Here is a 24,930-nt window from a genome sequence, read left to right as displayed (position 1 = left end):
GGTGAATCTACTCAGACTTCAAATCCTGTGTGAATCGGTTGCTTCGGTTCACTTTATCAGATGCACCATGAATGATTTGTGAATCGTGTGAATCAATGTGTCCGGACGACAATTAATAAAAATTAACACATAAGCTTAGCCTATCCTTTTTTTAGTGGAAAAGTTTGTTAAATGCTTTTAATCACTTTGTGTTGTATTTATTTCAATGATACATAATCATCAATGTAAACCCCATTGTTTTTGTGGCAGCTCGTTTTTTTTTTTTTTTTTCAAAGAATTGTTTTACAAGTTAAACTTTATCCTTATATAATATAATATAATATAATAAAATATAATATAATATAATATAATATAATATAATATAATATAATATAATATAATATAATATAACATAACATAACATAACATAATATAATATAACATAACATAACATAACATAACATAACATAACATAACATAACATAACATAATATAATATAATATAATATAATATAATATAATATAATATAATATAATATAATATAGGGCGTCATAGTGGCGCAGTAGCACGAACGCCTCACAGCAAGAAGGTCGCTGGTTGGAGCCTCGGCTGGGTCAGTTGGCATTTCTGTGTGGAGTTAGCATGTGCTCCCGGGCCCGGGTGCTCCGGGTCCTAAGACAAGCGCTATCGATGAATTTGGTGAGCTAAATTGTCCGTTGTGTGTATGTTTGTGATGTTATGTGATGGATTGTCTCCGCTACGTAAAACATATGCTGAATAAGTTGGCGGTTCATTAATAATAAAGGGACAAAGTCGAAAAGAAAATGAATGAATGAATAATATAATATAACGTTATCTGATTAGTCCTTTAACTTTATTGTGGGCCAGTAGATGTCGCTGTTTTATCACAATCTCTAGTCCAAATTAATAATCTGCTGTTTTTATAAAAACAAAATAATACTGAAAAAACTAAATATTAAATATAGGCATCAAATATTAAAAGGCATATATAATCAAGCAAGAATTAAACTGCTCCACTCAGAAACTGATATAGTGTCTTATATTAAGCGATAGAAGAGATTTTGTTAAACTAAAAGTCAATATCATCAATTTCTGATTATCTCACATGACAGGAAAACAAGAAAAGAAACGAATAGAATTCAAGTAAGTGACAAATAAAAGAGGGTGTCACAGTTGGTGACATCAGTAGAAATGAAGGCAGTCCTAGAGCAGCACACACACACACACACACTCACAGTCACTGCCGCTGCGCACATCGCAGGCAGGTGTGAGACTGGCGTCAGGTCGGATGAAACACGGCTGTTCAATAAACCGCTTCTTCTCTACGGGAATACATCGATGTTTTGCGATTATTCACAAAAAGTGAATTGGGACCAAGATGGTGATAAAATGATGGTTGGAAGAGGAGAGCAGTCTGTTGAAGGCATCGTCCTCCTTCAACGCCAGACACTGAAATAACAGAAACTTCCACACAACAACCGGGTAAGTTCAGCCACACCATGCGTCAAAGACTGTTTAAGTACAATAATGAGGAGTTTTTGTGTGCATGTACATTTTCGTGCAATATACAACGTAAATGTATATATAGGGTGTGTGTTAGTTTCAGGCAGGGACACACCCTTAGAAGTTTATTGTGATATATGTGGTTTTGGATGTTGACTGCACCTACAGCAATCTTCATTCTTCAACACAATCTCCAAAATTGCATTCTTAACAGTGTAATTTATACTAGTATTACCTGAAATTCAACATTATTTCCACATGATAGTATGTTACAGTTACAGAGCGTAAATATTTAATGTTATTCAAGGGTAGTTACTGAATTAATCTATTTTGAGGTCAAACTACAATTTATGAAAATGAAAATATAGGGAAATGAAAAGTACCTTTTGTCTTCTTTTGAAATTAAAAGCATTTTTGTTTCCAATACCAGTATCAAAATGGTTTAATGTACAAAACTGAGCGATAATTTACTTTACTTTGTTATGGAAGCTAATGTATAAAAAAGCAACCTGAACATTATTAAAATGACTTAGGTTGGTTTTAAATTCACACATTCAGACTTTCTCCTTAATATCATTTCAGATAAGTATTATTTGGAAATCCTAAATCATATTAGCTCAAATGACTATCAAAGTACAACATTGTTCACAGTTAAATAAATAGAGCTCATGTTATTTTCAAGTCATACTTGGGTGATTTCAGACCGAATATTCAAAGTACCATGGTAAACAATATACGGAGCATGTCACAAGTTGTCACTGAATAAATGTGCGAATATAAAACCAACATTACCTCAATATTAAAATGGGACTACTTAGAAACTGACAGGTTCTGTGAACAAGTAAACAACAGAATTGTGATTTACAAAACATGACGTGGGCGTCATGGTGGCGCAGTGGGTAGAACGATCGCCTCATGGCAAGAAGGTCGCTGGTTCGACCGTCGGTTGGGTCAGTTGGCATTTCTGTGTGGAGTTTGCATGTTCTCCCTGTGTTTGTGTGGGTTTCCTCCGGGTGCTCCGGGTTCCCCCACAGTCCAAAGACATGCGCTATAGGTGAATTGGGTAGGCTAAATTGTCCATAGTGTATGTGTGTGGATGAGTGTGTATGGATGTTTCCCAGTGATGGGTTGCAGCTGGAAAGGCATCACCTGCGTAAAACATATGTTGGATAAAATGGCGGTTCATTCCACTGTGGCGACCCCAGATTAATAACCAGATTAATGAGGGACTAAGCAGAAAAGAAAAGAAATAAATAAATGAATGAATGAAAACTTGACGTCAACAAGAGAGCATAAGGGGAAATTTTCCATCTTTCTTTTTTGTTTTCGTTAAGATGGTGTTTCCATTCATCTTAATGATCATTAAACAGCTGCCACAAACTATAAGTGAATGGTTTGAAATCTGTCATTTTTTTTTTGTTAATGTTTTTTTTTTGAGCTAATAACTTTTTTTCATACAGGCAATGTAATGTAATGTAACTAGGCATGGGACAATAACCGTTTTCAAGGTTTACCATGGTTTGGAAAAGTCAAGGTTTTAAAATCGTCACAATTTTCTGCTAAACCGTTCCTAAGGTATGAGTAAGATTTTTTATTTCAGTTTTTGTTTGTTTTTAAGTTGTAAAAAAATTAAATTTTTAAATAAATGGACACAGAAAAAAATCAACAATTCATTTGAATTATGTAGCCTGACATGTTTACTGTTGCAAAATATTGTAAATGTTTCTTAAAATAAAATATATTGTGTTTAAAAGTGAAAAAAAAAAGTTTTTTACCAAGACATTTAAAAAGAATATATTTTAGAGCAGTATTATCACAATACCGGGATACAGTGAAATTTATGTCCAAGGTTATCATACCGTCAGAATCTTATACCGGCCCATGCCTAAATGTAACTGCAGGGAAATGCTACAACATGAAGACGTAATTCAGAATATTCTTCTAAGATGTTTCATGTGTGTCTCACAGAAATGGCGAGCGATCGGATGGCCATCCTTGCGGATGATGAAGAGGACCAGAAGAGGAAATATGTCCTGTCCGAACCATTTAACACTCTGTCCATGGGGCAAGTGGCAAACACTACACCATCAGGTCAAACAGCACCATCTGAGACACTCCCTTCTCAATCCTCCCAAAGTATGAACTGCATGGAAAGATGTTGTGCTCGAATAGACAATCGTCTCTTGATTTCCAAGGTCTTCTATTTTTTCTTTTACTCTGCGTACGGCTCTTTACACCCCTTGCTAGCTGTGTACTACAAGCAGCTGGGAATGACACCTACCCAAAGTGGCCTACTAGTTGGAATCCGTTATTTTATAGAGTTCTGCAGTGCACCATTTTGGGGATTTGTGGCGGACCGCTTTAAGAAAGGCAAAGCAGTTTTGCTGTTTTCCGTACTCTGCTGGGTGGTCTTTAATTGTGGTATTGGCTTCGTCAAGCCAGCAGCTATGAGCTGTGTCAGTGTAGACCCTACTATTCAGTCACCAGTCAATTTTACAAACTATACACATGCTGGTAATCATACCAGACAGCGAAGATACTTGATTGAGGATACATACACCAGTCCTCCACTTTCTCAGCCAATTTTAGCAGCATACAGACCTCACTCTAGATACGTTCGAAGTGCAAATATAAATACCACAAGCGCTCCCTTTAGAAACTCAACTGTGGACATCAGTATGGCATCAAACTTAACAACGGTGTCACTCAGTGCCACAAAAGTCCCATCGAAATCTACCTCAACAATGGAAACCCAAGCTATTACTGCCAAAATCAAAGAGTATATCATAGTCTTCAATAAGCAGCAAGTAGATACTATATTTCTCCTGATCCTGTTGGTTATTATTATCGGTGAGTTCTTCAGCGCCCCGGCTGTGACCATCGTGGACACGGTCACTCTTCAGTACCTTGGTCAAAACAGAGACCGTTATGGACTCCAGAGGATGTGGGGATCTCTGGGATGGGGTATCGCCATGCTGTCGGTGGGCATTTGGATTGACAATACACACATCACAATCTTCATCCACGGCTCGGGTTGCAGCCTGCCTGACTACAAGAACTACCAAATTGCATTTATAGTTTTTGGGGTGCTGATGACCTCGGCGCTGATTGTGGCCACACAGTTCCACTTTGACAACAGGGCTTATCGCTCAGATGAAGAAGAGGACAAGAAGGAGGATGTGGAAATACCTCAAGTCGTTCAGGAGGTCTCGTCTCCAGAGTCTAGTTCAGACGATGCACCCGTTTGCCCTGAAACCAACCCGCAACATTTTCCCTTCAAAGATCTCTTCCGGATTATTTGTGGCGTCCGCTATGGTACGGTTCTCTTTGTGGCCTGGTTCATGGGGTTTGGTTACGGGTTCGTGTTCACCTTCCTCTTCTGGCATCTGGAGGACCTGAAGGGCACCACCACTCTTTTTGGCATCTGCTCGGTGCTCAGCCACATTTCCGAGCTCGCCGCCTACTTCATCAGCCACAAACTCATTGAGCTCGTTGGACACATCAGGTGGGAACCATGAGGACCTCATTATTTAAAATATATTGCATGCTTTTTATACTTAACAGCACTTGTGTTTCAGGTTTATCTGCCACATTTACATTTGAAAAGTGAGAGTCTGGATCGTGAATATTAATTTAGCTTTCAAGCAGATTTGTTCACAAGCAGGTACACTGGTATTAGTCAAAGTTACCACTTGTATGTCATTGTACCTGGTTGGCCAAGGCTTCTGCGCTTATTTGGGGAATTTGCTATGGCAGTAATTTGTAATGAGAGTAGACGAAATGAGAGTAGACAATTGAGCAGTTTAGTAGACAATTGAGCACACTTCAGCTTCTATGCAAATAAGCACAGTGAAACCATGTTCACAAGGATTTTTGTGTTCAGTGTTTGCTTTTTAATTGTTTTTCCACAAATGCACTAGATAGATGTCCTAAACTGGTGTGTCATGTCTAGCCCATATTTTTAGACGAATAGAGCTCTTTTAATCACCCTTTATTTCGCCGGATATAGTTATTGTAGGGGTGTCACAGTGCCGCAGTGGGTAGCACGATAGCCTCACAGCAAGAAGGTCACTGGTTCGAGCCTCGGCTGGGTCAGTTGGCATTTCTGTGTGGAGTTTGCATGTTCTCCCCGTGTTCGTGTGGGATTCCTCTGTGTGCTCTGGTTTCCCCCTCCAAAGCCATGAGCAATGGATAAAATTAATAAGCTAAATTTAAATTTAATAAGCTAAATTTAATAAGGCCGTAGTGTATGTGAATGCAAGAGTGTATGGGTGTTTTCCAGTGCATCCGCTGCGTAAAACATATGCTGAATAAGTTGGCGGTTAATTACCCTGTGGCAACCCCTGATTAATAAAGGGGCTAAGCTGACAAGAAAATAAATGAATGGTTGTTTTAAACCATGATCAAGAAAAACAAAACTCTTACTTTTTCCAAAAAGGATGAATTAACTTTTTGATAGTAGCTTTATTAGAAAACATATTAATTCAGATTTCAGAAGTTTTTTAGTATTAGTATTATTTATATACTGGTATATAAATAATACTGGTACATAATAATACTGTAAATAATATAAATAATACTGGTATATAAATAATACTGGTATTTATAAAATATTCTATAAATATTTATTAAATTTTATATATATTTTAATATTATAATTTGTAATATTTTATATGATATAATACATTTTATCATGTGCATATTTAGTTATACAAATATTTGTTGGTGCGTGTTCATTTTAGTTGCAAATTTGTAACTGCCAAGGCAACATTTCTATTTTCAGTGTAACATCTATGTTTTGAGTTAGCGTTCGTTAACAAAAATTATTTGTCATAGTTTTAGTTCTTAATAACACCAGTGATTAAAAGCAAAGTCATGCTTTTGTGGCACTTGCATGATTGGAAAGACGTTTATTTCCTGGTATTCTCCATACATGTTAATTGCTTTAGAAAAAAGCTTGTATTTTACTTCATACAAATTTAAATTTATTTAAATTTTTATTTACAGACCAAATTAAATAAGTTTGATTTAAACAATGTATATTGCATGTGTTTTAGGTGATTGTGACAAAAGATAAACAAGACTTGTATACAGTTGAAGTCATAATTATTAGCCCACCCCTTCCCCCCCTCCCCCCCCCGCCCCCCTCTTGATTTTATTTTATTATTTTTTTTTTTTTTCCAAATTATGTTTAACAGAGCAAAGACATTTTCACAGTATGTCTGATAATATTTTTTTCTTCTGGAGAAAGTCTTATTTGTTTTATTTCAGCTAGAATAAAAGCAGTTTTTAATTTTTTAAAAACCATTTTAAGGACAAAATTATTAGCCCCTTTAAGCTAACTCTTTTTTTCGATAGTCTACAGAACAAACCATCATTATACCATCATTATACCAACTTGCCTAATTACCCTAACCTGCCTAGTTAACCTTATTAACCTAGTTAAGCCTTTAAATGTCACTTTAAGCTGTATAGAAGTGTCTTGAAAAATATCTAGTAAAATATTATTTACTGTATAACATAAATATATAGTAAAAATTATATTAAAAAAATATAGTAAAATATTATTTACAAAGATAAAAGATAATAACTGATCAAATAAATCGGTTATTAGAAATGAGTTATTATAACTATTATGTTTAGAAATGTTGAAAATAATCTTCTCTTTGATAAACAGAAATTAGGGAAAAAAATAAACGGGGCTAATAATTCAGGGGGGCTATTAATTCTGATTTCAACTTTACATCAGAGATTAAAGCTGAGCAAATGGTTGTAAGGTCAGAGCAAACAATTATTTTCTTTAGAATGGTGGGTTATGTATTTTGGACCTGTGCCCAAGCACCGCCTTCAAGCGCTGGTTACCATATCCTGGTTGCTTAATATTTTATGAGAACACAACCAACCGCATCTGGTCAATGCTGCATATAAATATGCACACATTTATTCAGAGTTCTAGCGCAAATAGGCTGCTATTTTTGAGGCATAAAGGTAAGCTCACAGAAAGTCCAAAGGTTGTTCAGATGTGTCTTAGTAATTATTGTTGACATTGGCTAAGCTCTAAAAGGGCACTGCCTAGCTTGGGCACACAATGTACAACCACCCTTTTCTAGGATGTTACCGTGTTTATGTAGGCACTGGTAAACAGACACATGGAAAGGTCTGCTCACATCCTCAGTCTGCGTTGTGGTATTTCTCAAGTGTGTGGCATTTCCTAGAGCACCAGCTCTTCACAGTGAACAAGATGAATCAGCTTTAAAAAAAAAAAACAAGTTCAAGTTTCTGGTGGCTCAGTCTTTGCATTTTTAATGATGTAAACTGCTAGCATTTAGCAGTATCTGTGCCAGACGGTTTGTGAAACCTAAACCAAGAGACAAGGCATATTCACTGACCACTTCCTAGTTTATAAAGATGCAATATTAGTGGTCTAATGCTGTTTTGTTTAATGTCAAAGCAAAATTATTTCAGTTTTTTTGCCATTTTGATTCAGTGGAGATTGGAGAACTTTGTTGGGCCAAATATGTGGCTATAGTTAACATACTGCAATATGATTCCGTCCTTACCATGTTATGCATTTCATGTGATAATTTTACATAAGGGTGACATGGTGGCTTAGTGGTTAGCACCGTCGCCTCACAGCAAGAAGGTCGCTGGTTCGAGTCCTGTGGAGTTTGCATGTACTCCCCGTGTTGGCGTAGGTGTCCTCGGGGTCAGCATATGTGACTTTTATATCGTAGAACGTTTATCAGTTATAACCCAGAACTTAATATTTCACAATTGTGACAAAATATTCCTGAATTTAAACAATTTTCACATTGACTAAATCTGACTATTCTGATTTTATATCTGACAGTGGTTTTTCAATTTTCCAGCTAATTATTATATATATATATATATATATATATATATATATATATATATATATATATATATATATATATATATATATATATACACACATACTGTTGAAGTCAGAATTATTAGCCTTTTTATATTATTTAGCTTTTTTTTTATATATTTCTCAAATTATGTTTAACAGATTCAGGAAATTTTCACAGTATGTCTGATAATATTTTTTCTACAGGAGAAATTCTTATTTGTTTTATTTCAGCTAGAATAAAAGCAGTTTTTAATTTGTAAAAAATCCATTTTAAGGTCAAAATTATTAGCCTCTTTAAGCTGTTTTTTTTTTTTTTTCGATAGTCTACAGAACAAACCATCGTTATACAATAACTTGCCTAATTACCCTAACCTGCCTAGTTAACCTAATTAACCAAGTTAAACATTTAAATGTCACCTTAAAATGTTTTTTAAAAAAATTAAATCTGCTTTTATTCTAGCCGAAATAAAACAAAAAAGACTTTCTCCAGAAGAAAAAATATTATCAGACATACTGTGAAAATTTCCTTACTCTGTTAAACATTGTTTGGGAAATATTTAAAAAAGAAAAAAAAATCAAAAGGGGGCTAATAAATCTGACTTCAACTGTATACTTATTTATATATACATACTATGATATAATTGCAAATACATTTATAAGGCTTAAATAAAAAATAGAACACATCTAGACAAGATGATCATCATATAATGACAATGTTCTGTTCATCCATGTGCTATCTTCAGCTTCATCTCTGTAGCCTTTGTTAAGTAGCCTATTTTCACTAATGCCTGTGAGAGGCATGTAACTTTATCCTGCCATTAGCCCCATCGCGCATTGTCTAGGCTTTCCAGCATTGATCCGGTGAGCTCTCTCCTTTTGTGGATCAATTCTAAAGCTTTTTAAAGGGTGTGGCAGAGCCTACACCGTGTACAGCCAGACACTTTCTGTAGTCACAAAGTCAACATTTGCATGGTTATCTTCCAGAGCTGCTTTTGCATGTAGTTCTATGGAGAAAGTAGTTTCAAATCTGTTGTTTTAAGGTTTTAGTGATTGTTTAAATTCTGTACACAACTGTAGGTTATTCAGTCGTAGGTAGATTCTCTCACTTTCCTTGAGCTTAGTCACTAATGAAATTGAAAATTTGACCGTTCAGTCGACAGTACTTTGGGTCTGATGGGAGCACTTTTAGCTTAGCTTAGCATAAATTATTGAATCAGATTAGACCATTAGCATCTCATCCACTAGCAAATTCTTTCAATAAATTTCCTCTTCAAAGCTTGACTCTTTTGTAGTTGCATCATATACTAAGACAGACTGAAAAATAAGAAATTGCTATTTTCTACGCTGAAATGGCTAGTAACTATAGCCTCATTCTGGAGTAATAATCAAGGAACTTTGTTGCTGCAGATGCAATGATATTAAGCAGTGCCTGAAAATAGTCCCCAACTAGATAACTAAGTAGACAACAGCACTTATTGTTGGTATGGGAACACATTTCCTTGATTATTTCATCGAAATGATTCCTAGTTCTGAGCCATATTACCCTAGAAGATAGCTAATTTTGATTTTTCATCTTTCTTAGCAGGCCCTTAGCCAGGAGGGGTTTGGGTGGTTCGAAAGACCCACCCCTCACTGACATAGGTCCAGAATTTGTCCCATACATGAGCTCAGTTGTCCTATTTTGACTTCTATGCCATCATAAATAGTGAAAATAACCCAAGTGAAAATAAGACCAAGTGGAATCCTCTGTTGTTTAGGTGTGACTTTAGCCCATCGGTGTTGGCCAATGCTAACAATTATTGTTTCATGACATCCTGCTGTGCAAGAAAATATACAATCTTATGAAGTAAGGTCATCTTTCGCTACTGTGTCGTTTTTAAATAGAAAAAATATTGTTCAAGTAACTTTTGAACGTAAAATGACTAAAGAAAAAGAATGAAGCACCAAAAGTGATCGATATTAAAATGAATTTGACTTTTTTTTGGTTATGATGACCATCTGACAATCTATTTCAGCTAAAGTAGTAGCTTAAAATGTCACTAAATTGCAGTATTTAAATCTCGTAATTAAATATTAGCATAAATGAGGCCTATAACCGCAAAAAGGTCCACTTTTTGAGAAAAAAGAACTACTCCTTTTACCTGGCTGGCTTCGGGCCTGCTTAGTACATGATGTAACTACGGATGAGTCAACCTTTTAAATAAGAAAATGATTGAAACTATTTTTAACATTTTTTGAGTGCGATGCTAATGGTCTAATCTGATTCAATGATTTATGCTAAGCTAAGCTAAAAGTGCTCCCTTCAGACCCAAAGATCAGCTTAATGGATATAAAAATGATGAAACTCATAAGGTTAACCTTTGGGACGTTGTAAAATGAGTCTATTTGCAAAAATGAGTATTCCTTTAACACAAAAACAATATAATTTTGAATGTTTAGCATTTTCGCCATTTGCATTTGTTGTGTAAATGAATGGCCAAACGTTGTACTGTAAACACCAGTTTAGTGATGCTTTTTTCCGGGAATATAATTCAGATTATAACCGCTATTAATAACATTACCAGAGATTTTTCCTGTTCGAGATTGTGTTTGCACACTGATGCGGTCTCTCTTTCCGACAGCCTGTCTTCAGCACAGAATGAGTCATTCATTTGGGTGTCAGAATAGAGACTGACATCACCCAGCAAATTCAACACCCAGCCTTACTACAATAGGCCTTAGAAAGCAACGAGTTTAACCACACCCCAGATTAACTTTTCACTGTAACAAAAAGCACTGTTTCATTTGTATTGTACAGCATGATGTGACTATGTTTTTGTCTTCTATACAGAGTCCTGTATATCGGCCTGGCCTGCAACACTGCACGCTATCTCTACATCTCCTATCTGGAAAATGCATGGATAGTTTTACCCATGGAGGTGCTTCAAGGTGAGAAATAAAATGTGGAAATGGTGGCCATATCAGACGCCGGGTTCATCTGAGGCCATTACTCAGCTGTTTTTCAGCACATCTGACACCTTATTTCACATCAAACCCCCTGTTGCAATGGGTTGAGAAATAGACAGACAGGTTTAGACCATGACGTTTGTTTTAAATGTGAAGGGTTTGTGCCGATACTAAGCTATGTGGTCAAAAAATGTTAAACATCAGTTCTTAGAAGAGTAAACTTCCCCTTTTCTGTGTAGAACTCTTTATTTTAAGCAGCGGCGAGGGAGAAATGTCAGGACCTTTGAAATAAAGCAGGTTCTTAAAGCCTGTTTAGCTGCTTTAGCCACTATTATCTTACAAATGTGTTGACTGTTGACATTCTGTACCGGATAGCCCTGTTCTCAACTCACATGGATGTAACAACCGTTTGTTGAACAATGACATTATATTATCAGTGGGCAAGACTGCTTATTTATAGCACATATACACATTATGAAGAAACCGCAGGATGAGAGAAAACTTAAACATATGAACAATATGAAACACAACACTTATTAATCATAGTTAGCATTGATTAATTTAAAAATTATGTATAAGTATGTTGTTTAATATAAGAGTTGAAATGAACATATGTATGTTACTTGAACTTGCTTATATGAATAATATTAATTTTATTATATTAGTATATAATAGTAAGAGTATTATAACCAGAACATGGATTGGATTGTATACACGTTTATTTTCAATACAGTATCCTATTTATATGTGTACATTTTTAATATATAAACAATTTGGAGCAAATTAATACAGTTATGGGAAAAATAGCCTCGCTGGATTTATATGGTATAGATTTGAGTTTTTATTGTTATTGTATAATAAATAACATTTCTTAGAAAATAGTTTCTTGGGGTTTCTAAGGTTTAGATCGGAGATATTATTCTTTTTTTATTGTGTAACATTTCATGGATAATATGTCTAAAAAGTGGCAGCTTTTTGTTAATTGATGAAAAATATATGCCATAAGTGACGTCTTTTTTTATGGTATATTTGGAAGAATGTCATGGGTAGTTAACAGAATAAAACTAAAATGACATTTTACTCAAACGCATAGCTACATATCCTAAATCCAGAAAAAAAGAGAATTGTAAAGTAGTCCACAACTGTATATTAAGATACGAGTAGGGCCAGACAGAATCTGTGGCCATTTTTCAGCACAGAATGTTGTAAATGAAAACTGCGGATTTATGCGGAATGATTTTGGGAGTATTGTAACTAAAAATATATTTTATTTAATGTTTACAATGCAAATCCAATTAGATACACTTATTTGGTAAACAAAACAAGCCACTTCTATAATAGATGTACAAAAAGAAGGAAAATATTACTTTACAAATTGTATTGTGAATAAATCATGTGAATATTTTCATATTAGTCAATAATATTACTGAAATTAATTTAAAAACAGAATAAATTTACACAACTAAATAAATAGACTTTATGCGCATAAAAAACGGTTGATGGAAACGTTAAAATGCGCATAAATTTAAAAAATGCGCAAAACTGAGTAGGATAAACTTTTTATTCGATACGAAAATATGCGCATAAACAACGATGGAAACACTTTTACCGAACAAATTCCAGTATGCGCATTAAAAAAGTGCTTTTGTTATAAGAGATCATGTGATGGTGAAAATGTGTATGAATGGACAAACAAGCAGGCTGAGCACACTGTAAAACATCTAAATGTTGTTTTGGTCATTCTAAAACGATTTCAGTATTAGTGTTATATTATTAATTACCTCCAAAATCAAGAGCGTCTGTGCTCTGCGTCTCATCGCACTTTCACTGCGTGTCAGGATTGCCTTCTGAGGCGCAAGTCATTTATTAAGATTGACGCAGCTTATCCTACCTCAGCAAATTCTGTTTTTACTATTGATATTTGGCACCAGATAATCAGAAAGTGATGATTTTTTGTTCACTTTGACTCGTCTTTATGCGATTAATCCAGTTTTGCGCATAAAGTTATTTTGCATTATTGGATGGAAACATTGCTAATGACTCAACATGAGTTATACCCCTGACTCTCAGCGTTAAGTAAGGGATAATGTACATCCAGCCGTTTTTTTTTTTGTTGTTGTTGTTTTTTGCAGAAGTAGCTCTTTTGTCAGGGTTTGTCAGGGCTTTATTTTGTGAAAAGAACTAGCTGGATGTACAATATGTACGCTAGTATGCTTATTACATGGCTTCTTGCCACAAAATTAAACTATTAGACACAAAGCATTAATCTAAACTGAATTGTTTACTAGCTCTTTAATTAAACAAAGCACGCAGAGAGAAATACTAACCCTAAATATACTTATCATTTCAAAGTATCCTTCAAAATGCATGTCACAATTAGTTTCTTGTTTTAATTCATTCATTCATTTTCTTTTTGGCTTAGTCCCTTTATTAATCTGGGGTCGCCACAGCGGAATGAACCGCCAACTTATCCAGCATATTTTTTTACGCAGCGGATGCCCTTCCAACCACAACCCATCACTGGGAAACCCATACACACTAGTTCGCACACATTCATACACTATGGACAATTTAGCTTACCCAATTCACCTCTACCGCAAATCTTTGGACTGTGGGGGAAACCGGAGCACCCGGAGGAAACTCACGCAAACGCAGGGAGATGGTTCCTCTTTACCATTTTGGTAATATATGTGGGGGGGGCTGTAGTCTAATCAGTAGCTGTAGTCTAATCAGACAGTGTGTTTTACAGAGAACCTGTGGCTGGTGTATGTTGATGTTGATGTGTGTTTCTGCTCATGTGTGGTGCAGGTTTGACACACGCATCAGTCTGGGCGGCCTGTATCTCGTATTTGAGCGCTGCTGTTCCTCCAGCGCTGCGCACCTCTGCCCAGGGGATCCTGCAGGGGCTTCACCTGGGGCTCGGGAGAGGCTGTGGAGCAATGCTGGGAGGAGTGTTTGTCAACTTTTTTGGTATGACATCGTGACAGAAGTGATGATGTGACTTGATATACTATACTTTTGCATCATGCGTGCTTTTATGCTATTAAATAAAAACACACCGTTATTAAGAAGCAGAGTCTAGTAGTAAAGGGGAATTCTGTTAAATGTTCAAGGGTTAGTTCACCCAAAAATTTTAAATATGTTATTACAAACCATCATTTCGTTCCAATCCCTTGCGACCTTTGGAACACAAATGAAAGTATTTTAAATCCGAGAGCTCTATCTTTGTCCATAGACAGCAATGTATTTTGTTCCTTTTCTGGACATCCGGACTGTTAATGTCTATGGAGGATGACAGAGCTCCAGGATCTAAAACATCTTCATTTGTGTTCAGAAGATGAACGAAGGTCTTAGGGGATTGGAACAACATGAGGTTGAGTAATTAATTACAGAACTGGGTGAACTAAACCCTTAACAGCCATAGATTAAGATCAAATTAAAATATGCCATCTGATCTTTAGTATCAATTTTTATGTCTTAACGTTCATTCTATTATTGTCTAATTTTCTATAGTTTTTTCTCTGCTTGTTCTAGCATTCACTTAATCTGTCATTAGTTCTATATACTATTCATTCTGTTTCTCATTTTTGTCTGTCATTCTTTCCATCTGTTGTCTTATTCTTTTCATCCTTTACATCTAACATTCATTCTATTCTTTTTCCATCTTCCATTATTTGCTGACTCTATTATTCTTAAAATATGCCATTCATTCTATTTAACGATTGTTCGTTCTATCCTTTGTTCTATTTATTTTTAAATTTGTGTGTTGTTTATTCTACCAATTTTTTATTCTATCATTCGTTCATTATAATTGTTGCTCATTTGATCTTTGTTCATTCGTTCACTCATTCTGTTGCTTGTTCTGTTTATTAATCTCTCTGTGTTTTTTTGTCTAGTGTTCATATCTATAGTTTCTTTTGTCCATCATACGTTCGTTCTATTGATTGTTGCTTGTTCAGTCTATTGTTAAATTTAATCGCTAATTCTGTCTGATGGTTATTCTATCATATGTTTGTTCTAACATTTAATCATTTTTTCTATTATTATATATTATATTATATTATTATTATTATTATATTATCATCAGTCGTTCAACATATCGTTCTGTCAATATATGGATTGATGGATGAATGGAAAGATACATATATAGATTATGATATAAACATCTATATACTGTATAAGACTCAGGGAATAAGGGATTTGACATGACATAAATTCAAAATTTCTAATAAATCTAATACATTTTTGAAAATGTATTGGTAAAAATAAATGTAACAATAGACTGAACTATCATCGAACAAACGTATGATGACAAAAGAAACTATATATATGAAGACTAGACAAAATCAAACCATAGAAAGATTAATAAACTGAACAATCAACAGAATGAGTGAACAAATTAGCAAATAGATCAAATGGCATAAATTAAAAATTTGTATAAAATGATACACTCACCAGCCACTTTATTAGGTACACCTGTCCAACTGCTCATTAACGCAATTTTCTAATCAGCCAATCACATGGCAGCAACTCAATGCATTTAGGCTTGTAGACATGGTCAAGACTATCTGCTGTAGTTCAAACTGAGCATCAGAATGGGGAGGAAAGGTGATTTTAGTGACTTTGAATGTCGCATGGTCCATCCCTTTATGACCACACTGTACCCATCTTCTGATGGCTACTTCCAGCAAGATAACGCGCCATGTCATAAAGCACGAATCATCTCAGACTTGAGATGAACTTGACAATGTTCACTGTACTCAAATGGCCTCCACAGTCACCAGATCTCAATCCAATAGAGCACCTTTGGGATGTGGTGGAATGGGAGATTAGCCGACCAATCTGCAGCAACTGTGTGATGCTATCATGTCAATATGGACCAAAATCTCTAAGGAATTGTCTAGTACCTTGCTGAATCTATGCCATGAAGGATTAAGGCATTTCTGAAGGCAAAAAAGGGACCAACCCGGTACTAGTAAGTTGTACCTAATAAAGTGGCCAGTGAGTGTATAATTTAGATTAACTGTATAAAGCCACTTTACATGTCTGAACAGGAAAATGATAACAAGTCATAACAATCTTCTATTTTATGGGACATATTCAGCATATCAGGCAGATAGTAAAGTAGCAGTACAGTAGAATGCTAATGTAAATTTAGTTCCAAATTGATTTGTTTTTAGTTTAATACAGATGTCACTGTTGAAGAAAGATCGACAGAAGAACAGCTAAAGTGAAGTGAACTTTGGACCTCACTAAATGTATAACAAATATCAAAGAAAACCAGAAAACTTGTAGATAGTGATTTCCGTTGTGAAAAGCTTTTGACAGTAATCTGAACAGTATCCGGCTTGTTTCCTCTCTATGCTTCCTTTTTCATTTTGTAAATTTCCTGTTTTAGGTGCTGCAGAAACCTTCAGAGGCCTCGGGATGGCTTCTCTGGTCACGTTACTGATCTTCTCTCTCATACAGTGGCTGTTAGGCCAGAACGAGGAGAAAAGTAAGCTTCTTTCTGCTGTTTTACAACACAAAGGTTATGTTGCTGCAGTAAAAACTGCGAAAGCACGTTTAAATGCATGCCGAAATGCTGATAACTCGCAGAAATCTGCTTATTGAAGTAACCTACTGTCCCAGTTCACTGTACATACAAAAAACAGCAATTTAAGTAAAACGTGTTGACAAGAACTTCCGTTTGTTTCCCAGTAATGATGTCAAAATGTAATGATTTAAGTATATAATTATAGTATTTATGTCAGTTTCTTGTTAAATACATTCATTTGAAACTTGTGGCTCATATAACGTATCTGCAATTTTTCATATACATTTGATTGGACCGCTTTTACTCAAACAGTACGAGATGTGAACACATTTTTAGAACTGTTTGAGTCGAGAAAACCGAGTCTAAGATGTCCTTCCTTCTCACTCACATGAAAACATCTGCTCTGTCTTAACACTAGAAATACTGAGGCAGACATTTTGACCGTTTTTAAAGGTTGTCGTTTAATAATTATGATAAAATAAAACTAATGTAGCTATAATACCCTGATATTTCCAAAATCTGTGTACATTTCATTCTAACATTGTTATTTTATTCTAATTACGAAAAAAAAAAAGAGTTCTGGTGACACGGTGGCTTAGTTGTTAGCACTGTCACCTCACAGCAAGAAAGTCGCTGGTTCAAGTCCCAGCTGGGTCGTGGGTTTCCTTCGGGTGCTCCAGTTTCCCCCCACAGTCCAAAGACATGCGTTATAGGTGAATTGAATAAACTAAATTGGCTGTAGTGTGAATGTGTGCATAGATGTTTCCCAGTACTGGGTTGAGCTGTAAGGGCATTCGCTGTATAAAACATATGCTGGATAAGTTGGTGGTTCGTTCCACTGTGGCAACCCCTGATGAATAAAGTGACTAAGCTGAAGGAAAATTAAGGAGAAAAAAAAGAGAATTTGTACCCTGAATGGCCATAACTCTAAAATTGAGCACATGCATTTCAGCATCCATTACTATTTCCTGTGCCTCTGAATATTGTTGTTGTAGATCAGATATAGTTGCAGCCGGAAGTTAACGAAAATCCCACCCTAACCCTAAACCCAACCGTCACAGTAATGTAAAAACAGTAGCTGTACCGAGTATTATTTATGTTATCTATTAAATTACCCAATAAATTGTATTTTTTAACATCTACCCCCACCCTAACCCTAAACCCAACCGTCACAGTAATGTAAAAATATTAATGATTGTTATACCATGTCATAAAAAATGCTGCTATATTGATGTGCATAACGCACTTCTGGCCAGCCACGTATCCGATCTAGACTTTACCAACATAACTTTCTGATACCAACAACAACTTTACTTCACACATCTTTCAAAACAACATTTTCACTGCTTTCCTGCTTGCACCTTCATGGCTTATCTAGTAACTTGTACAAAATTATAGTCTATATAACAAAAAAGATTAATGTTAAATATGACAACAGACATTCAAAGCTTAATTCTAAAATATCAATAGAAGCTTCGAATGTTAAAGCATTATTATTATTATTAAAGACTTATTTGAACAGTCAGAATGACCGATATGGCCATTGTAATTAAAACATGTTCCTGTTACAAAACAAAATCTAGCTGTGACGGTTGATTTATCCTTAAGCCATTTATGACCTTATTCTGCTAGATGAAAACAGATTAATCCAGGACCATGTAGATTAAAGTTGTGGCGAAAAAAAGTCGTTTTAAAAAAAATATATTCTGCATTTGAGTGTGAGATTTTCAAAAATGTATCGCTATTAGCTATGCCCTTTTTAATCAATATTAGGTTTAACAGCAGATAGACTAGTTGCTCTAGACTAGTTTTTAACTGTGCATTCAAATGCTCATGGGGAGAGTGCTTGTGAATTAGGTAAAGTATGACTCAAAGTAGTTCAAGTGGTATATGTAAGGAATTGAATGCAAGCAGTGTATAACGGTTTATACAGCGCCATTTGCTGTTAAAAAACGAATGCCAAATTCACACTAGCAGCGACTTTGTGGCTGCCTGTCGCTCTGGGTGGCGACCTGCTGCAAACGCAGGCCTGTGTAAGTATATACAATGCATGAATACAACCGGCCTCTGAGGGAGCTGAGAGCTCTACTGGTCCTCCTATTGGCTGTCGCTCAAGAAAGTCACTCTTCATTTGCTTAAAGGATTCTTAACTTTGTTGTGTCGTTCGACACGCCCACCTGGTCAACAACGGTCACTGTCGCTCGTGTAGACGGAGGTCGCCGGAAGTCGTTCACTCTCTGTTAAAATGATCGGTTGCTTGTGGCTTTGCCGCTGTGAGTCGCTCATTGTGTGAATGAGGCTTAACCCTAAAATCGATTTAAGAGAATTGCAATACATAAAAAAAAAAATTTGCAGAATTGATTTCTTGAATAATTTTTCACTGCTGATAATTGCGCTGTATTAACCAGACATGCATAATCAAGTTAAGAACGTGCATGTAAACACACTCATTGATCATATCTTTGTGCTCTTTTACTACAGAGGGTACAATGTTGGCTGAAAACATCCCAGTGCCCTCCAGTCCAGTGCCCATCGCCACTATTGACTTGGTGCAGAACCAATCCACTTCTCAGCCCAACTCTGACTCAAAGACACGGAAAACCAGACACCAGGAAGAGCAAGAAGATCCCAACAAGCCGGCCTGGGTGGTGTCGGCTTCGCCCTGGGTCACCATCGCTTTTGCCCTCTATCAGATCAGAGATACGGTCGCTCAGACAAAGAACAATGACTGTCAAGGCCAGCAGGTATGGTGGCACACTTTGTGATGTGGGATATGGACGTTAAGAGGAGGTGAAAGTTTCAGTCTTGCTGTTTAATAATGCTATTTTTTTCCCACTAATTCTCTTATTTATATTTTACTTAATTTGTCATCTTTGTTCTTGGATGTGATTATTGTAAAATTAATTCGCTTGTTAAGTTGTGATGTATTGATTACTGTTTCCAGGTGCAAACCCCTACTCATTCGAACTGAGAAAACTCTCTGTTTATGCCCACTATTTAGTCATATCACACTTTAAAGTGAATCCTTCACAAAATAGGAATTAATTTCATCAACAAAATTAACAGCGAAAAACTTTAGATTTTTTTTTTTCCCTGAGAGTAAGGCTCAATCCCAATTCTACTCCTAAGCCCTTCCCCTTACCCCTTCATAGGAACACGCAAAAGGAGGGGTAGGGGTGTCCCAGTTCTCTTTAGCTTGAAGGTGTAGGGCTAAGGGAAAGGGCTAAATACCCCTTCAATGGGAGATTTTTCAGGACCACACTCAAAACCAAGGGGTAAGAAAATTTCTCAGAATACACCTGCCACAACGGCAGTATTGCTGAACCCAGAAGTAAGGAGATCCACACATTTGTATTTTTTTTTGTCATTATTACGAATTTTTACAACAAACAAACACATGTTTTAATATATTCATAACCGCGTTCATGTTTTACAGTCATGCTTTAAAAAAATAATAAAAACCGCAAAATTTCGGTATCTATAATCGCTAATAATAACTCTTGTATAACAGTGCCACAACATTCTGACACTCGCTGACACTCTGAATACCCTGTCAGAAAGCTTTTTACAGTGTCTGCTATATTAATGTTGTTTTGGTGTTTACATAGATGAATATGGCCACTGAGTATATGCACAGTACAGTTACGATCTTATTGCCACATTATATAGTTATGATAACATGATATATGCCTTCAGTGATTTCTTGAAGATTAATACCAAAAAATAAAACAACTGGAATAACTACAGCAGTGGCCATAGTCTGATCTCATATGAAGCAAGAGCTTGTGATGACATGTGCAGGTGCTGTCCCATTGCTTAGGGATAAATTTTAAAGCCCTTCCCCTTCACACTCGGTTTTAAGGGCCAAGGGGAAGGGGTAGGGGTACAAAAATAGAATTGGGATTGGGCCTAAGACTAGATGAAGACAACATGGATATTATTAGGTTAGTGTTGGTCAAATATTAATCATGACTTATCGCATTCTAGAATAAAAGTTTGTATTTCTATTATTATGAATATATAAATACACGCATGCATGCATATATTTAAGAAAGTGTATTTATATTTGGAATAAAATATTTATGTATACAATACAAATTGTATATTAATTTCAATGTATATGTATTTTTTTAAGTATTTATATAAACACATAATTGTAGCTCTTTAAAGTCAGTTTTAGTATTAGTTAATGTATTTGCTTACATGATCAAGCAATGAACAATTCATTTATTACAGTATTTGTCTATGTTAGTTAATAAAAATACAGTTGTTCATTGTTAGTTCATGTTAACATTAGTGTATTAACTAATGTTAACAAGTATGAATTTGAATTGGACGTTAATAATGCATTAGGAAATGTTGAACTATGATTAATAAATGCTGCACAAGTATTGTTTATAATTAGCTTAGTAATAAATGCATGAACTAATGTAACCTTATTGTAAAGTGTGACCCACATAATCAATATACATATGTCCATGCATATATTACGTAACAACAAACTTTTATTTTGGATGTACTGTTAATAATTGCGCTTAATAATTGCCCAGCAATACATTCGATATTACAAGTGACTATATGAGCATGCAATATTATTGAAAAAAAAATAATGAGACTAAAGTGTAGTCAAAAAATATAAACCAACCAACATTAACTTTCTTTTAATCTGCTGGACTGCAGCATTTGGGCTGTTTTATTTATTAGATGAGTGTATCAGAACGTGAACATTCATGGTTATTATGGCACAGCAGACCTGTCAAGTTGTTGTTTGTTTCAAGCCATAGGACACAAACATTTTTCATCCTTATTTTCACTGACAAAATCAATACTGCTCAAAATATGGTGTTCACTACAGTCTCTGAACTTGCTGCATCCCAGATACCAATATTTGAAATGTCATCTGATAGAGTGCTTGGTCCCTGAAACCGTAACTGGTGATGTCATACTTAACAAGCAGATAATGAAAAACATTAATGTCAAATCATATTTTCTGTCTTTTAACTGAATAATCATCTCTGTCTCTTTTCATTCATGCTGTCGTTCTCTCAGGGGAAAGGTGAGGAATAACAATCTGTCTTTGACTTTTATGCACAAAAGCGCATGCTGTCTTGTCAGTCTCGCACTGCATTTCCTATTTCATCTTCTGTGTACTCTTAAATAATTTACACAAGCCTTACTAACACCACTGTACCATTCACTAACTGAAGATAAATGATTTTCTGTTGTCAGTTTTATTTGTCTTCTGTTAAGCACTTTTCTCCAAATTTCACGGCTTTAATGTCATGCTCTTTAGGTGTGTTTATATTTGTGATCAAATGCTCAATGTCAGAAAAATGCTGTTTGCTTAATATGTGGACACCCTGCTTTTTCTATTCTTCTTTTTCATTGGCACCATGAAGGTAAATGTATTTGTCATTTGGCTGTCCTAGCAAGAACTGAAGTGTTTACACATATATACATATACATATACAGTTGAAGTCAGAATTATTAGCCCCCCCCCCCCCCCCCCCCCCATGTTTATTTGTTTCCCCAATTTCTGTTTCACGGAGAGAAGATTTCTTCAACACATTTCTAAACATAATAGTTTTAATAACTCATTTCTAATAACTGATTTATTTTATCTTTGTCATGATGAGAGTAAATAATATTTGACTAGATATTTTTTAAGACCCTTCTATACAGCTTAAAGTGACATTTAAAGGCTTAACTAGGTTAATTAGGTTAACTAGGCAGGTAAGGGTAATTAGACAAGTTATTGTATAACGATGGTTTGTTCTGTAGACGATCGAGACTGTAGACTTCCTTAAAATGTTTTTTTTTTTTTATTAAAAACTGCTTTTATTTCAGGCAAAATAAAAAAAGAATAATAAATATTAAATAATAAATAATAATAAAAAAATATTATCGGACATACAGTGAAAATTTCTTTGCTCTTTTAAACATCATTTGGGAAACATTTAAAAAAAAATAAAAGAACATTTAAAAGGGGGCTAATAATTCTGACTTCAACTGTGTGTGTGTGTGTGTGTGTGTATATATATATGTACAGTGTGTACTGTACATACACACATCAACCTTGAAAATGTTTGTTTTAAAATATTGTATTTTAATAAGTGATACTATTTAAGTATAGTATTTTTCATAAAAATTGTATGTAATAATTATTATTAATATAATGTTAAAATAATAAGCACAGTTATAAACTCAATATTTATGATTGTTTTTATTTCATTTTAAATGTGAATCCACAGAGCCAGGAGATGTTTTTTAAATGCTTTTGATAAGAGCAGATTTGGGAAGATGTTTGGCACATTTTTTTTCATGTAAAATGATCACAGTGCATTACATATTTATCTAGTTATCAATTTAGTCTTTGCGAATTTAATAATCCCCTAAACCAAAAAATGACCATGCTACTGTTAATGAACACAAACTCGCCAACACAGATTTTTAACTCTCATTTTACTTTTGGCGAGTAAATGTAACTAAAATACATATTTATTAATTCACCCTCACCTATTTAATTAAATTCAAACACGTTCAACCTAAAGCAGTGACTTACATTAACATCTTTCCGGTGTTTGTTCTAGGAGAGAAGTGAGCAGCAGACCTCAGCGGCGCCACCTGGTGACGAATCCACATCATCGCAACCAAACGCCTTATCCAGTCCTGTAGAATATGCCTTCCAAGGCCCTGCCTCTAGTGCATTCGTCCCTCAAAACACACACCCTGTCCGTCCAGTGGAGGAACCGCCTTCATCTACAGAGGCTGAAGAACCGGTCGAAAACTCCACTCCATTACCGGGACACTCCAAACCGCTGCCTGCAATAACACAAACACAGCCAACAAAACATTGAACTGTACTACCGAATAGCCTTAGGATTTAAGCACTTACCGTGGTGTGGGGTGTAAAAGGTGACAGCTGACTTTGGACCAAAAAAATGTTCTGTTGACTGACGGGGTGTTTTGTGTTAGCGAGGGTTTGTTTGCTGAGTCAGTTTGCTTTGCACTGCCACGGTTGACGTCTTGTCTTTGCCTCAAAAGGGCCTGCTTGAAGGTCGATGCCTATAATGAGATCTGCACATTACTGAGCATTTCATGATTGTAATGCAATGTTGAGGTGATTCGGCATAATATTCATGGAAGCTGATGTTGCATTGTTGCTTTGCACTCTGTATAAAATGTTATTTCGCTCATTGTGCTTCCATGTAACGTGACCAAAAGGTACAAATATAAATCTACTCTGTGTAAAAATAAAATGTGAAAGTCATTATGTTTTGTATTTATATACATTTAAACAGTACTGTGCAAAAGTCTTTGGCCACAATTATATTTATTTATAATACAGTATAATAATCTCTCACTCTACACATAAAAAGAAATGAAATTTATAATTATATTGATTATTAGATGGGATATCCCCTTCTCATTTTCAAGGGGGTCCCTAAGAAGTACATAAATTAAAAAAGAGAACAACACATCAAAACAAACTTACATCTAAACGAAACATATAAGCAGCATACTTCACCTGAACCACTTCCCACAGTCTAAAGCAGGGGTGCACAAACTCGGTCCTGAAGTGCTGGTATCCTGCAGATTTTAGCTCCAACTTGCCTCAACACACCTGCATGGATGTTTCTAGAGAGTCTAGTAAGAGCTTGATTAGCTAGCCCAAGCGTGTCTGATTGGGGTTGGAACTAAACTTTGCAGGACACCGGCCCTTCAAGCTTAAGCACACAAAAACATAGTCAAAAAGTACAAACAGTATGACATACAAATAATAATAAACATTTAAATTAAAACCAAAATTAATAACATTTACAAGTTGTTTCCAAAAAAAGAAAACAAAATTCATCCTGAAAAGACTAAATGTCTTAATTGATCTAAAAGAAGGAAGATTACTCCAGTCAAAATGAGTAATATTAATATTCATGATATTTATTGACAAGAACAGCAGAAACAGTCATAAAATGGCCTCCACAGAGTCCAGACCCTAATATAGTCTTATAGAGGCAGTATGGGATTGCCTGGACAGAGGAAAAAACACACACGTAAATTAGATGAACT

At 35.3% G+C, this 24,930-nt stretch overlaps 1 protein-coding gene across 1 annotated transcript; it reads left to right on the top strand.

The window, feature by feature from the left end:
- The first annotated feature begins 1,241 nt into the window (after window positions 1–1,241).
- Window positions 1,242–24,133, top strand: mfsd6b (major facilitator superfamily domain containing 6b). Its single transcript, XM_056465765.1, has 7 exons — window positions 1,242–1,483; window positions 3,473–5,009; window positions 11,212–11,309; window positions 14,136–14,297; window positions 16,726–16,824; window positions 19,345–19,607; window positions 23,454–24,133. Exons 2-7 carry the CDS (start codon window positions 3,475–3,477, stop codon window positions 23,718–23,720), a joined length of 2,424 nt encoding a protein of 807 aa, XP_056321740.1. The 5' UTR covers window positions 1,242–1,483; window positions 3,473–3,474; the 3' UTR covers window positions 23,721–24,133.
- The last annotated feature ends 797 nt before the right edge of the window (window positions 24,134–24,930 follow it).

The sequence above is a fragment of the Danio aesculapii genome, chromosome 9 (assembly GCF_903798145.1).
Source record: "Danio aesculapii chromosome 9, fDanAes4.1, whole genome shotgun sequence".
NCBI classification, from domain to species: Eukaryota; Metazoa; Chordata; class Actinopteri; order Cypriniformes; family Danionidae; genus Danio; species Danio aesculapii.
The sequence above is the reverse complement of the archived record's forward strand: the minus strand, read 5'-3'. Positions and strand labels throughout refer to the sequence as shown.